General features: G+C 52.2%; 1 protein-coding gene across 2 annotated transcripts in view; it reads right to left on the bottom strand.

Annotated features, from left to right (window-relative positions):
• The window catches only part of LOC142497990 (guanylate-binding protein 7-like), a 77,870-nt gene that overhangs the window by 51,871 nt on the left and 13,866 nt on the right, over positions 1-12,133 (bottom strand). For both annotated transcript variants that reach the window (XM_075606495.1, XM_075606496.1), the window contains exon 2: positions 7,573-7,772. In XM_075606495.1, the coding sequence (XP_075462610.1) occupies positions 7,573-7,765 (193 nt within the window). In that variant the 5' untranslated portion in view covers positions 7,766-7,772. The remainder of the gene's footprint in view (positions 1-7,572; positions 7,773-12,133) is intronic.

The following is a 12,133-nucleotide window of genomic DNA, read 5'->3' as shown; positions in this document are numbered from 1 at the left end:
GGGTCTCCCTGCCTAGCCACCCCTAGGCCCAGCACCTCAGCCCCTGCTGATGACTCCTGCTGCTTACCTCCCTGCAGCCCACCTGCACTCCTCTCCTCCCTGGGCAATCCTAACCCCGACCTTGGGACTACCTGAGTGCACCTACCTCCCTGACCTTGTCTCCCCCTTACCAGGGATGAGCTCAGGGGCACCTCTCCAGATGCAACCGCCTTAGCGCTTGGCTGGCAGGTATCCCTGGGGTGGCAAAAACTGGCCACTGCCCATGATACCCCCAGCCCATAGCTAGGCTGCAACAGGGGGTTGCTGATCTGAGAAACCCCCTGGGGCTCTGCCAGGGTAACAGGAAACTCTAGCTGCAAGACCTGATGCTTTCCCTCCCTGGCTACCACTAGCCCTTCTTCTCTCACTGAGATCTGCTGCTGGCTACCTACCTGCAGCCTCCCCTCAGCCTGCTTCTCCCTAGCTAACCCTAACCTGGGTCCTAGGGACACCTGAGTGGGGCCATCTTCCTGACACTGTCTCCCCATTACCAGGGATGAGCTCAGGGTTGCTGGTGCAGATGCACCCACCTTAGATCTTGGCTGGCAGGTAATCTGGGGGTGGTCTAACTTTGCCACAACCCCGGACACCTCCAGCCCATAGCAAGGCTGCAACAGTGGGGCTCTTAACTGAGAGTCCCCTTGCTGCTCCGCCCAGGTAATGGGGAAGCCTGGCGGCCCTACAAGCTGCCCTTCCTTCCCCTCCCCTGAGATCTGCTGCTGGCTACCTACCTGCAGCCTCCCCTCACTCCACTTCTCCCTAGCTAATCCTAACCTGGATCCTAGGGACACCTGAGTGAGGCCATCTCCCTGACACTGTCTCCCCATTACCAGGGATGAGCTCAGGGTTGCTGGTGCAGATGCACCCACCTTAGCTCTTGGCTGGCAGGTAATCTGGGGGTGGTCTAACTTTGCCACAACCCCGGACACCTCCAGCCCATAGCAAGGCTGCAACAGTGGGGCTCTTAACTGAGAGTCCCCTTGCTGCTCCACCAGGGTAATGGGGACGTCTAGCTGCTTTACAAGCTGCCCGTCCTTCCCCTCCCCTGGTACCCCTATCTCCTGCCGCCACCCGGTCACCCCTATAGTGAAACAACAGGGTACAGTCATAGGGAAACATAAGTCAGAGTCAGTCTGCGACTTGGTCTGGCTTACCTTGCTTGTCCCCGCAGAGACCGTCGCCTTCGTTGGTCCCAATTGCAGGGGGACTGGAGCAGCCGCCGTCGGCCTCATCTGGGCTGGGCAGCACCGGGCCGCAGCCGCAACAGCGCCCGGGTTGGGTACAGGTAAAACGGTGCAGGACAAGGGTCCCAGGTCTTTGTGGAGGAACACAGCTCCATGCAAACTTGGTAAAATAACCCCCTCCCGCAAACCCTGTCCCTCCCCCAAATGAAACTGCCGCCGGCAGGATGCCGGAGTGGCGGCGTCTTCTCTGCCGCCGCCGCCGGTTCTCCGCCGGGATCAGGTGGATGGCCGCTGCTCTCCGCCGCTGTTGCTGATGCAGCCCGTCCAGGTTCTCCAGGAGACGTCCCAAGGAGGGTTGTCGCCCCGGCTGGGCGGGAGCCATCAGAGGATGCCGCTAACTGGGTCATCTTTTCCGCAGCTCGTGAGCGTTGGACCTGAGGGGATTCTTCGCCTAACCGCGCATGGTCAGGGCACTGGGCATTATTGTGGCCCATTTGTTGGCAGTGCCGCAGCAACTGCCGGTGCTTCTCCGCCACCGGTGGACTAACCCCAGCAAGGGGCAACGGAGTCCAGAGCGGAGTTGCCTGAGCGCCGGGCTCATTCCAGAGCTTCTCCGCCGCCGGTGGACTAACCCCAGCAAGGGGCAACGGAGTCCAGAGCGGAGATGCTTGAGCGCCGGGCTCTGGGAGAGGATGAGCGGGTCGGATCATTGCCAGCTTCAGCTGCTCGAGCCGCTCTGCCGGGGACATCTCTCCCTGCGCAAACATCAGGGCCAGCAAGTCTGGGTAAAATGGACTGGCCGCCGCAACGGCCAATACCTCTCCTGGTGCAAGACCACCCGCTCCCTCCACATGTCTGATGGTTACAGCAGCTGCAGATGTGGATCTTTGCTCAGCCTGCCGGGTTTCATGCTCACCGATTGCTGTCTCTCTCTCAGCCTTGCTGGCTGCTGGTCCCCGTGCCGACTTGATGCACTCCTCCGGTCTCAGTGCCCGGCTCCAGTCAGACGGATGGCCGGCACTTTGGTTCTGGAGGCAATGCTTCTCACAAGTAGGGGAACAGTGAGGAGGTGCCATATCTTGTGTTATATGTTGTACACTGTGTGTTCAATATCTTTAGTCCCAGGAACTTGCAATTACCATCAAGTTCCCACTGGATCACAGTACCCCGCAGAATACTGTAATCCAGGTCCAGTTCAGTCCCGCCAGCTGCCACCAGTTAATTACAAGCTTGTCACGGTAGCTTGTGACAAGTTGTAATTTACACCAAAACTATATATAAATATATATATACCTGGGTTTGAACTGGGACGAGACTTAAGATATAATAAAGTGATTTTATTCCTTGATAAAGGTGAACACAGCAAATATGTACAAATAACAGGCAAAATATAGACACTTACTTAAAGATTAGGACAGAAGGCCATCAGGATACAGACTGCCACTTCTCCCATATTTCAGTTGACATCACAGCAATACATGCAGGACAAATGCATGAAGACATTTGCATGAAGAACATTTGCATGAACAACATGAACAACTTTCTCTCATGAGGAACAATGAACAACAATGGGTAAAGGGTGGTTCTGACTTATATATCATTTTAACCCCCTCTTTCCCAGATACGGCGACGTGACGGCTAGCAAAAAGTCTTTGAAGCTCTTTTGGCTTCCATTTACAAAAACATCCACTTCCCTTGGTCCCTAGGCCAAGCATAACAAGTAGCAATTTGGTCTTTGATGACCAGGCTTGTAAATTCTCCTTTCCTGCTCATCAAAACAAGGGTTCCTCAGAACTCAACCAAAGTTTCATATTTACTGCAAATCATTGCATAACTTCCGTTCCGTAATACACACAGTCAGGTGAGATATTTTAATACAATCCTTGACACCTGACGCTCGCAGAGAGACCCTACATTACAGTGTAATATGAAAATTAATAGAGATATTAATATCTGGCATTTAGCAGCAGGTACATATACAGTGTTTAGACTCCCAAAGATATGCTAAATCCCACGATTACAAATATGTAACTCTTATCCTTTTCAGCCAAGGACATCTCATAGTATTCTTATATTTAAGAAGGTCACCCATTCAGATATCCTGCTTGGGGTTCCACCTTGCCCCATCAATAAAACCTTTTGAAGTAGGCTTGTAGCTCCTCGTATAAACAATTAGGTAATTACCTGTTGATCACTAGGTGTCACACCTCTCTGTTGATATGCAAGCTTCCTCACGGGAAGTGTATATCAAACGTGAATAGACTCATATGAGGCACCATTTGGTTCCTCATGCATTACAAAGGCAGACAGAGGTTATTAGCATTTGGGATGCGCATTGTAAAATTGCCCCAGTGAGGCACAAATATCAAAAATATATGTCCCCCATCTGCATCTATCATGTGGGGTTCTAAAACCTTCTCTTCTCTAAGACACCAGCTAAGAATACCTTGCTGGCAGGCAAGACAGGTTAAAGTATCTCCCCTTTTTATCCTCATGCTCCAGACATCCCTGCCCTGCAGCTATTTCTCATAAGAGGCCACCCATACAAGGCAATCCACTTACACGCTGACACAGGCAGTTGCAGGCCCATGAGGCAAAGGGAATACACAGATAATGCATTAATTAGCCCACTAGGCTTACACAGTTAACCCCATAAGTCCCAGTGTGTGTTATGCAGACACTGATTAATCAGACATTACAATGGAACAGGGGAACAGGTGAAAATACATTTTCATGTTATAACAAGGGTTAAATCACATTTCTGGGCCTCAGCCCAGTTAACCCCTTGTCTCCCTGGCGAGGTTGGAGGGGAGCTCTTGGGGGGTAACCCCGTTAATCCCGGGCCAAACCCTCACTACCGTCACAGGAGCCCACCCTAAAACATAAGCAAACGAGAAAATGAATCAGAATAAGTCATTTACTATGGATAAGAAATAGTAATAGGCACCATGCATAGAGAATACAAACACAAACACACACACACACAAACACACACACGTGAGAGGTGTGAGCTCACATGACCAAAGAGAACATAGAGAAATATAGTAACATGTGTGACGGTGGGGGTAACCTGGCTCACAAATAAAGGTTAAGCCTGGTTTTGGTTACAGGAGAGTGCAAAGCGCGAGGTCAACCGATCTGTGCACGAGTACCGGAAGACCAACTGCTGCCGTTTACCAACCCTCCAGCAACAACAGCAAACCAACTGCGGAAGATTGCAGACTGACGATCAAAGACTTTTGTAGCCCTTTTTGTGAACCGGCCGACCCACCCAATCTCACATTGGCCCCTCGTGGTCTAACCGGTCCCTTTCCCCGCAACACACCTGCTCTAAGGGACTACTGGTAACTGTATAACACCTGTGGCTCCAGGAGATCTGAGCCTCCGCTAGCTGGGAGCCTGGGGAAACCCTTACCATTACCTGGTGCAGCGCCTCCACTTACCCAGGATCCCCGTTATGAAAGATAGCCCTGGGTAAGAAATACAATAACACACGTATATAAAATACTAACACTTTACTAACACGACATGTCACACATCACATAACATAACATAACTTGATGCTCTATCCGCATCACCTCAGCCCAATGTCCGGTGTTCCCACCCAGTGTCCTGTGATTCCCCACTCCCAATGTCCCGTACTCCTACGGAAGGTCGTGGATGACTGCGCAGTCACTAAATTAAGCTAGGGCCCAGTTGGTGCACTTATAATACTTCAGAGGTACCTTCCGAGCACTCCGATGCTCGGGACCGCAACACACTTCTCAAAGGGTCAGACGTCCGTCTGATCCTTTCCAGGTACTTCTGCCGTGGACCCCAACGAGGGTCCCACCACTCCACGGGAACTCAACCGTCTCTCGGTAACACCAACCGCATGGGAACAGCAACCGCCGATATCCCTTCCTTTCGCTAACTACTCCTAGAGTGACAGTAACCCTAACCTAGGGCCTGTCCCTGATGAACCGCAACCTGGGATGGCTTGGGGAAAACTCCTAGGGCCGGTGGAACAATAACCTGCCCCCCTTCCCCTAGCTACCCAGTCCTATCTGTAACTCTACTGATACTAACAGCGCCTGCAGCTGACACACCGCTCACACCGTCAGCCTGCAGACTTCACACACGCTGCACACACTGCGCCCAGCTCATGCAGCGACACACACACACAGCTGCACACACACAGCCACCTGACTGGAACCCGCAGCAAATCCACTGCTTGCACGCTGTGCCTATTTGTCAGTGCGCACAGCCCTATCCGCTGTGGCACTTCCAAACTGCACCTTCCACACCTAAGGGTCACCTCCTTATCTAAGGCCGTCCCTCTTCAGTTACCCCCTGCCCTTACCGGGAATTGGGGCCTGCCTGGGGACCTAAGGAGAACCCTTACCTGGTGCAGGAGCCACGCGCTCCCTACACCCTTCCTACTCCTTCCTCGGCTTCTTCCTGACTGACTCATGCAAAGCCCGGGAAATGTATCTATATTCCCGGGCTGAGCTTCCTCCAGCCCTATTGGCCGCAATAGAACACCTGACCTCTGTCTCCCTAAGCCTCCTGGGAGTTGTAGTCCCCAGGGGCTGCCTAAAGCATTGGGGCCGCGTGCGCACTTGCCCTGCGCATGCGCGAACCCCTAATGGCCGCCTCAACCTCTCTCTTCCCTGTCCTGCCCTCGCGTGATCTCTCTGGGGCCTTCCCTGCACTTTGTGCCTACTGCGCATGCGCAAGCTAACGCGCAATGGCGGCGCCCTCTTCTCAAGCCGCCGAGCCGGTGGCAACGCGATCGCGGCCTTAGCGATGGCCCGATCGCGTCCCCGGCAACCGTCCTGCACCAGAACACCGCAAGCTGCTCCCTGCTCTGGCCCCCACCCTCGCGAAGTGCCGGCGGGTCCGTCGCAGCCTCCGGCGGCACCCGCTACCACACGGCACTCGCGGAGAGGGGCCAGAAAGCTTAAATTTACCTTGGGGCTACACTTGAAAAGCCGGTCTGTGGTATCTGGACACATCTCTTCTCTATGCCATTATTTGTTGGCCGTTTGTGAGTTCCCAATCTCTTTTAATATTGTTCGTTTATTAAACAGTGTTATACTATGTCCCCTTTTCTTTCCTATATTTTGAGGTAATATCCAGAGTCCTCCCTACTACTACCGAAGATCTTATATCCCTATGTAAGTGTGTTAAATATACATTCATATACTTGTTACTACACTCCTGGTACCTCTGATTGTGTCCCCTCACCCCCTTCCCCTTTTTCCATTTATATTACATGTACCCGGAGTCACAAGTGGAAACAAGCGCCGGAGGATCCCCCCCGCTCTCTAAGACTGTTACATATAGAGGTTTTTGAATCACCTCTACAAAGACTCTGGCAGCAGGTTAACACTTTGTGTGGGACTAAAGTTTAAAATCCACTTATACACGTTTGGCACAACTATTTCGTTTTTCTACTGCTGCGGCCGAGTTTATTCGAGCATTTGCCTGTTCTCGGCCGCAGCAGTAACCTGGCGCGCGCCGGAGGGTGCCGGGCGCGTGCCGAAGCCTCGGTGGAGAGGCCCGCCGATCGGGGCTTCCCCCTCTCCTCACCGGGTCCGCCGGGTCCCCCGGAACGTCCCGCCGCCGTCCTCACATCCGCGCGACACCAGGGCTCCCTCGGGGAGCCCTGGGCACGCGTACAGGCGGCACAGGCACCCGATGACGCGTGACCGCGCATCACGCCGAGGGAGTGCGGCTCGCAAGCCGGGACATATCCCGGCTTGCGGAATGAGCCGTACTCGAATAAAGTGTGCCGCCTGTGTATATCTGTTTGCAACTAGGAAAGCCTAGTTTTTAACCCCAGACCCCAGTAAGTGTTCTCTGTATTTTGAGTATTTTATTGTATTTTAGAGTATTTTAGAGTATTTAGAGTATATAGAGTATCTGTATTTTAGAGTATTCTCTGTATTTTGTGTTTCTGTGTGTTTCCGACGTCTTATCCAAATAAACCTCATTTTATTTCATTGCCTTGTTTTACCTTGTGATCGATCCCTTACATATAAATGGTGTTATAAGACCTGGTCTCCTGTGACACCATGCAACACCTAGAGAATAGTAGCGTAGACTTATTCTGAGTCTGTTTCTTGGTTCCTCCTCCACGTTTGTGTTTATAACGTCTGTGTTTGATTTAGGTAACATGGCGTTATTAGCCCTGAGATAATTGAGCTCTCAGATTCTGGGTCTTTATGCGTTCTCTTCCAACCTCACAACATTACCTGTTATTCTGAGAAACTCTCTCTCTCTCCACCTTTTCCTAACCACAAGGATTTAAAGGGTGGGCTTGAGAAAGATATTCATTTCCTAGGGGGTTCATTGGGTCTCTCACCGTTCTTGCGTCCCGCCAGCTTGTTCATCAGGTAGGATTTTCCGGTCCGATATTTTCCTGCGATCGCAACGACGACCACGGGCTGAGTGATGTCATACAGGATCTGCGCCGCCTCCTGGTTGATTACTAGCTCCTGTCCATCCCGGTTCTCTATCAGACACACAGGGAGCGGCATCGCGATTCCTGGGGCCATTTTCAGTCTGCGGGAATATGGAATATACATTATATATAGATGGGGAGATCATCACTTTGTAGTAATTGAGATAGGATTATTGTCACCCCTCAGTTTATACAATTATTTAAGCTACACACAGCTAGACCTTTCTGTTTGTTCTAGATATACAGATTTTCCCTACTCAAGGGTTGCTATTAACCTATCCTTATTAGTACCGGTGAACCCACATAAGCACTCTTCACCGTTTCTGGGTCTAATCCCACTTTATTAACCCTTTTTTGATCATTTGTTTATTAATATAGTATATTTTGTCTATTTTGGAGTTTGGAATTTATTTTATCCAATATCTTCAATAAAAGTAAACTTTAACAGTATACTCATTACTCATTTAGTTAAGGGAGTGCAGCACACAGCGCTTCTTTCTTCTGTATGTAGCCATGCATGTAAAATGGTCTGCAGTTGTCTCCCCTGCTGGCAGTAAACCTGGTAAGTTACAGGGATGCCAGCAGTAATCATGGAGGTTTGCCCTCACACCCAGGTGAGGTGCCCTATGTATGGGTGGGAGTGGCTACAAGCTCTGAGTCCACAGTTAGTGACATCAGAGATGTGCCTGTTTCCTGAAGTATATAAGGCACAGCACTGCCCAAAATTAGTTGGTTGCTGAGTTGTTGGAGTGCGTGGGGAATGAAGGATCCACTACTGCAGTAACTAGTGGTCCATTTCTACATTTAACTTGATAAGAGCCACACTGTGTCCAGGGACCTGGCACAGGGGTGATCTCCCTATGGGGAGAGGGGATCCCACTCCATTGGGACTGCATACCTGGCAAAGGGACAGCAAAGAAATATGTGGGGCTGAGACAGCTGGCTGTGAAGGGCAGCTTTCCCATACATCAACAATAAAGATGCCCTGTTCAAAGATACCCCCACTGTGTGAATGTGAAGTTACTCTCCAGTGGAAGGCACCACCAGGAAGGAGTTCCTCATCAGGACCATCTCCATGTGGATGCATAGATCCTGATGAGGTGGAGGCGCTGCACGTGATATAGGTAGGACTCGCACACACTACCTCAGCTGCCTGTCTGGAATGACAATCCCCGAATACCATCATGCGGGAGACTCAGGAGTCCTGTTGCTTACAGGTGCACCACCAGACACGACCATGTAATGGGGCTGGTTAGACCACACGGGCCAATATGACATTGGGTGGGTCAGGCAAGAGGGAATACCCGTTACAGTTGGAGGCGCTGCTGAGAGACCTGTCAACAGGATAGCCTTTTGCTAGGCACACTGGGAAACAGGGAGAGTGTCTGCTGCCACTTTGTACTGCGTGGGAAGGAGCCAGGGGTAGTCAGGGGAGCTGCTGGAGCTGCGGGTCGCACGGACGCCGTGGGATTCTGCAAGGAGGTTAGTAGGGCTGGGGCCAGGCTATAGCTGTCCTAGTCACCTTGAGGTAGTGCTAGTGGTAGGACGCCTAAAGGGATAAACTGGTAACGTAGTTCAGGAATCCTGAAGAGGGTCTGCACTAGGCTAGCCAACAGTAGATAGACGCCCAAGTACTGCATGGAAGAGCCAGAGTACTCTAGTACATTCCAGACCACTTACCGAAGGGAGCACAGACTGGGAGGAAGGAGATACAGCAGACACTGAAAGAGTGAGCCTAGCCTGAGGTAGTGCAAACACGAGTCAGATCTACATTAGGTACACAAGGTGGTGCACAAGACATTTTTATTGTATCGATGTGGCAGCTGCCCCGCAGAGAGGAGCTCCATGTACAATAATCCAATATATATTGGCCGAATGGCGACCGCAATAATGGAGGATCCGCGCGGTGCGGAAGGTCCAAAATGGCGGACGGAGGTCGAAGGAGAGAGCGCACATGGAATGTGTGCGGGAGAAGAGCAAGCTACAGAAGAGACTTGTGTGAGCCTGCTGGAAGAACAAGCTACAGAAGAGGCTTTTGTGAGCCTGTTATGGAGTGGTGCGAAAGCTATGATTGCACCGTATTGGTCCTGTCTAGGACCTTGGGGTAGTAACCCTGAGGAGAGTCACGAGGACATTATTGTGAGATATGAGGAATCTAATGGACTGGCTTGTCATTCGACGTACAAACAGTTAAACGCTACCTCATCCGATAACAAGAGTGACATTGCTAACCAAAATGGCGGTTCCCGCTTCCCTGGGAGACCGTGTGGGCCAGTTGCAGAAAATATTGCAAATTCTCAACTTGCAGAGATTGGCCAGGAGTGGCGCCAACGGGAAAACTCCACCCTGATGGGGAGTATGGTGCGAAAGCTGGAGCCGCGCCCACATGGACTATGACTAGCTCAGCCACTGTGCTGGGTCATGAGACTAAATCGAGGAACCTCCCTCCAATTTCCACCAGGGGGAGTGGTTTCCGGTTGTCGGGCTGCGGATGGAGTTAGCTGACACTTCTGTTGCGAGGAGCCAGCAAGCTGAATAGATCACTAGTGAGAGTGCCTCCTCTAGTGACTATGGCCTGCAAATCCGAAGAAGAGTCACCGATATCTACCCATCCCTACTCGGCTCCAGGAGGCTTCCTGATACTACGAGTAGCGGGTATAGAGACAGTGGCATGCCTGTGCTTGCAGTGTCAATTACCGGGCGGCGCTGTGAGCTCTACGGCGCAATGCGCACAATTTGGCCTGCAGTACCTGTGGCCAATGCCAACATTCGTGCCGGTCCAGGCAGTAGAGGCCACGGGAGATATAGCCATGCTGTCGGCGGAACTCCCCGGTGCGCTCTGGAGGGAGTCTGCTGATCCCGGAGAAAGGGGATCAAGCACGACTATTAAAACTGAGCAAGGCGAGAAAACCGACCACCGACGCGGTGATAAGAAGGAGGCTCACCGTCGATCACCGAGTGGAATGCCTCGGCCTAATGCGAAGTTGGAGTCCTCGGACGAGGACACAGCCAGACCTATTGCATTGATGGCCCCACCACCCGTGAGCTACAGTAGCAGTATGGTTAAACCAGTGCCACGCACCTGTGTCGGAATTGAGCGGAGCAAAATGTCGCCCGTGCAGCGGCAGCCCGAGAGGCGAAGTCCCACGGCCGTGGTGACCAGCGGTTCCGATGGCGGCAGATCCACCCCGACACCACGGAGCGGTAAGCAACGTCCCTGCTATTACCAGGTTCCGAGGGTGGCAATGGCGGAGGAGGGACGGTGCAAGGCCCAAGCGGTGCAACAGCGGAAAAAGGCGTTGCCGGATGTAGTCGTGGAGGAAGAGGTCTCGCTTGAGTACCCAACCCAAGATGGCGGCGAGACACGTGCGTGTCAGGACATCGTTTCCGGTGGGCAGAGCGGAACTGATGGGGAGATGACAGCGCCTCTTCGTTCAAGCAGTGTCAGCCGATCGCCTAAGTTGAAACGGAGCGGGCGATCGACGCGGAAGCTGCGGAGCAGTGAGACCAGAAAAGCGGAGAGCCCCTGCGGTGGTACCGGACAAGGTAGCGGTGAAGAGTGGGTCGTAGCCCCGTGGATACCAACTGTCCGGCCCTATGCCCAAACCCCGACCCTAGTCCGACCCAAGGCCCTAGTTAAAGCCCCAGCCCCAGCCACATTTTCCTTTGGTTCCACTTCAAGCTTAGGGATGTCAGGGGGTTCCCGGCTCACTTCCGAAGAACGGACTGAAGGGGACTTGTACTGTGGTACATCTGATGATGGTTCGGTGGGAGGGAGGTATTCGCGGTATGTGTCCGCGTCTAGTGACGGCCTGAGTGTCGTAAGTGTTACCTTAGAAAGTAGGCCCAAGAGGGTAGGATCTCAGTCCCGGTCTACCGGTCTAGGAGACAGTATAGTGAGGTCTGTTTATAACCTTGAGCGCCCTCTGCTGGTCAGTGAGCGCTACATGTTAATAATTATGAAAACAGTAATGTTGTTTTGATTAATTATGTGTTCCATTTTACAGTGCTTCCTGGAAAAAGGTACACCAAATTTAGATCCCAGCCGGGACGGTGGGGATTCACCAGAGGGAGATTGTAGCCATGCATGTAAAATGGTCTGCAGTTGTCTCCCCTGCTGGCAGTAAACCTGGTAAGTTACAGGGATGCCAGCAGTAATCATGGAGGTTTGCCCTCATACCCTGGTGAGGTGCCCTATGTATGGGTGGGAGTGGCTACATGCTGTGAGTCCACAGTTAGTGACATCAGAGCTGTGACAGCTCCTGAAGTATATAAGGCACAGCACTGCCCAAAATTAGTTGGTTGCTGAGTTGTTGGAGTGCGTGGGGAATGAAGGATCCACTAGTGCAGTAACTAGTGGTCCATTTCTACATCTAACTTGATAAGAGCCACACTGTTTCCAGGGACCTGGCACAGGGGTGATCTCCCTACGGGGAGAGGGGATCCCACTCCATTGGGAGGG

This window comes from Ascaphus truei, chromosome 6, assembly GCF_040206685.1.
Source record: "Ascaphus truei isolate aAscTru1 chromosome 6, aAscTru1.hap1, whole genome shotgun sequence".
Taxonomy (NCBI): Eukaryota; Metazoa; Chordata; class Amphibia; order Anura; family Ascaphidae; genus Ascaphus; species Ascaphus truei.
Note: the sequence above shows the minus strand (reverse complement) of the source record. Positions and strands in the feature narration are given on the sequence as shown.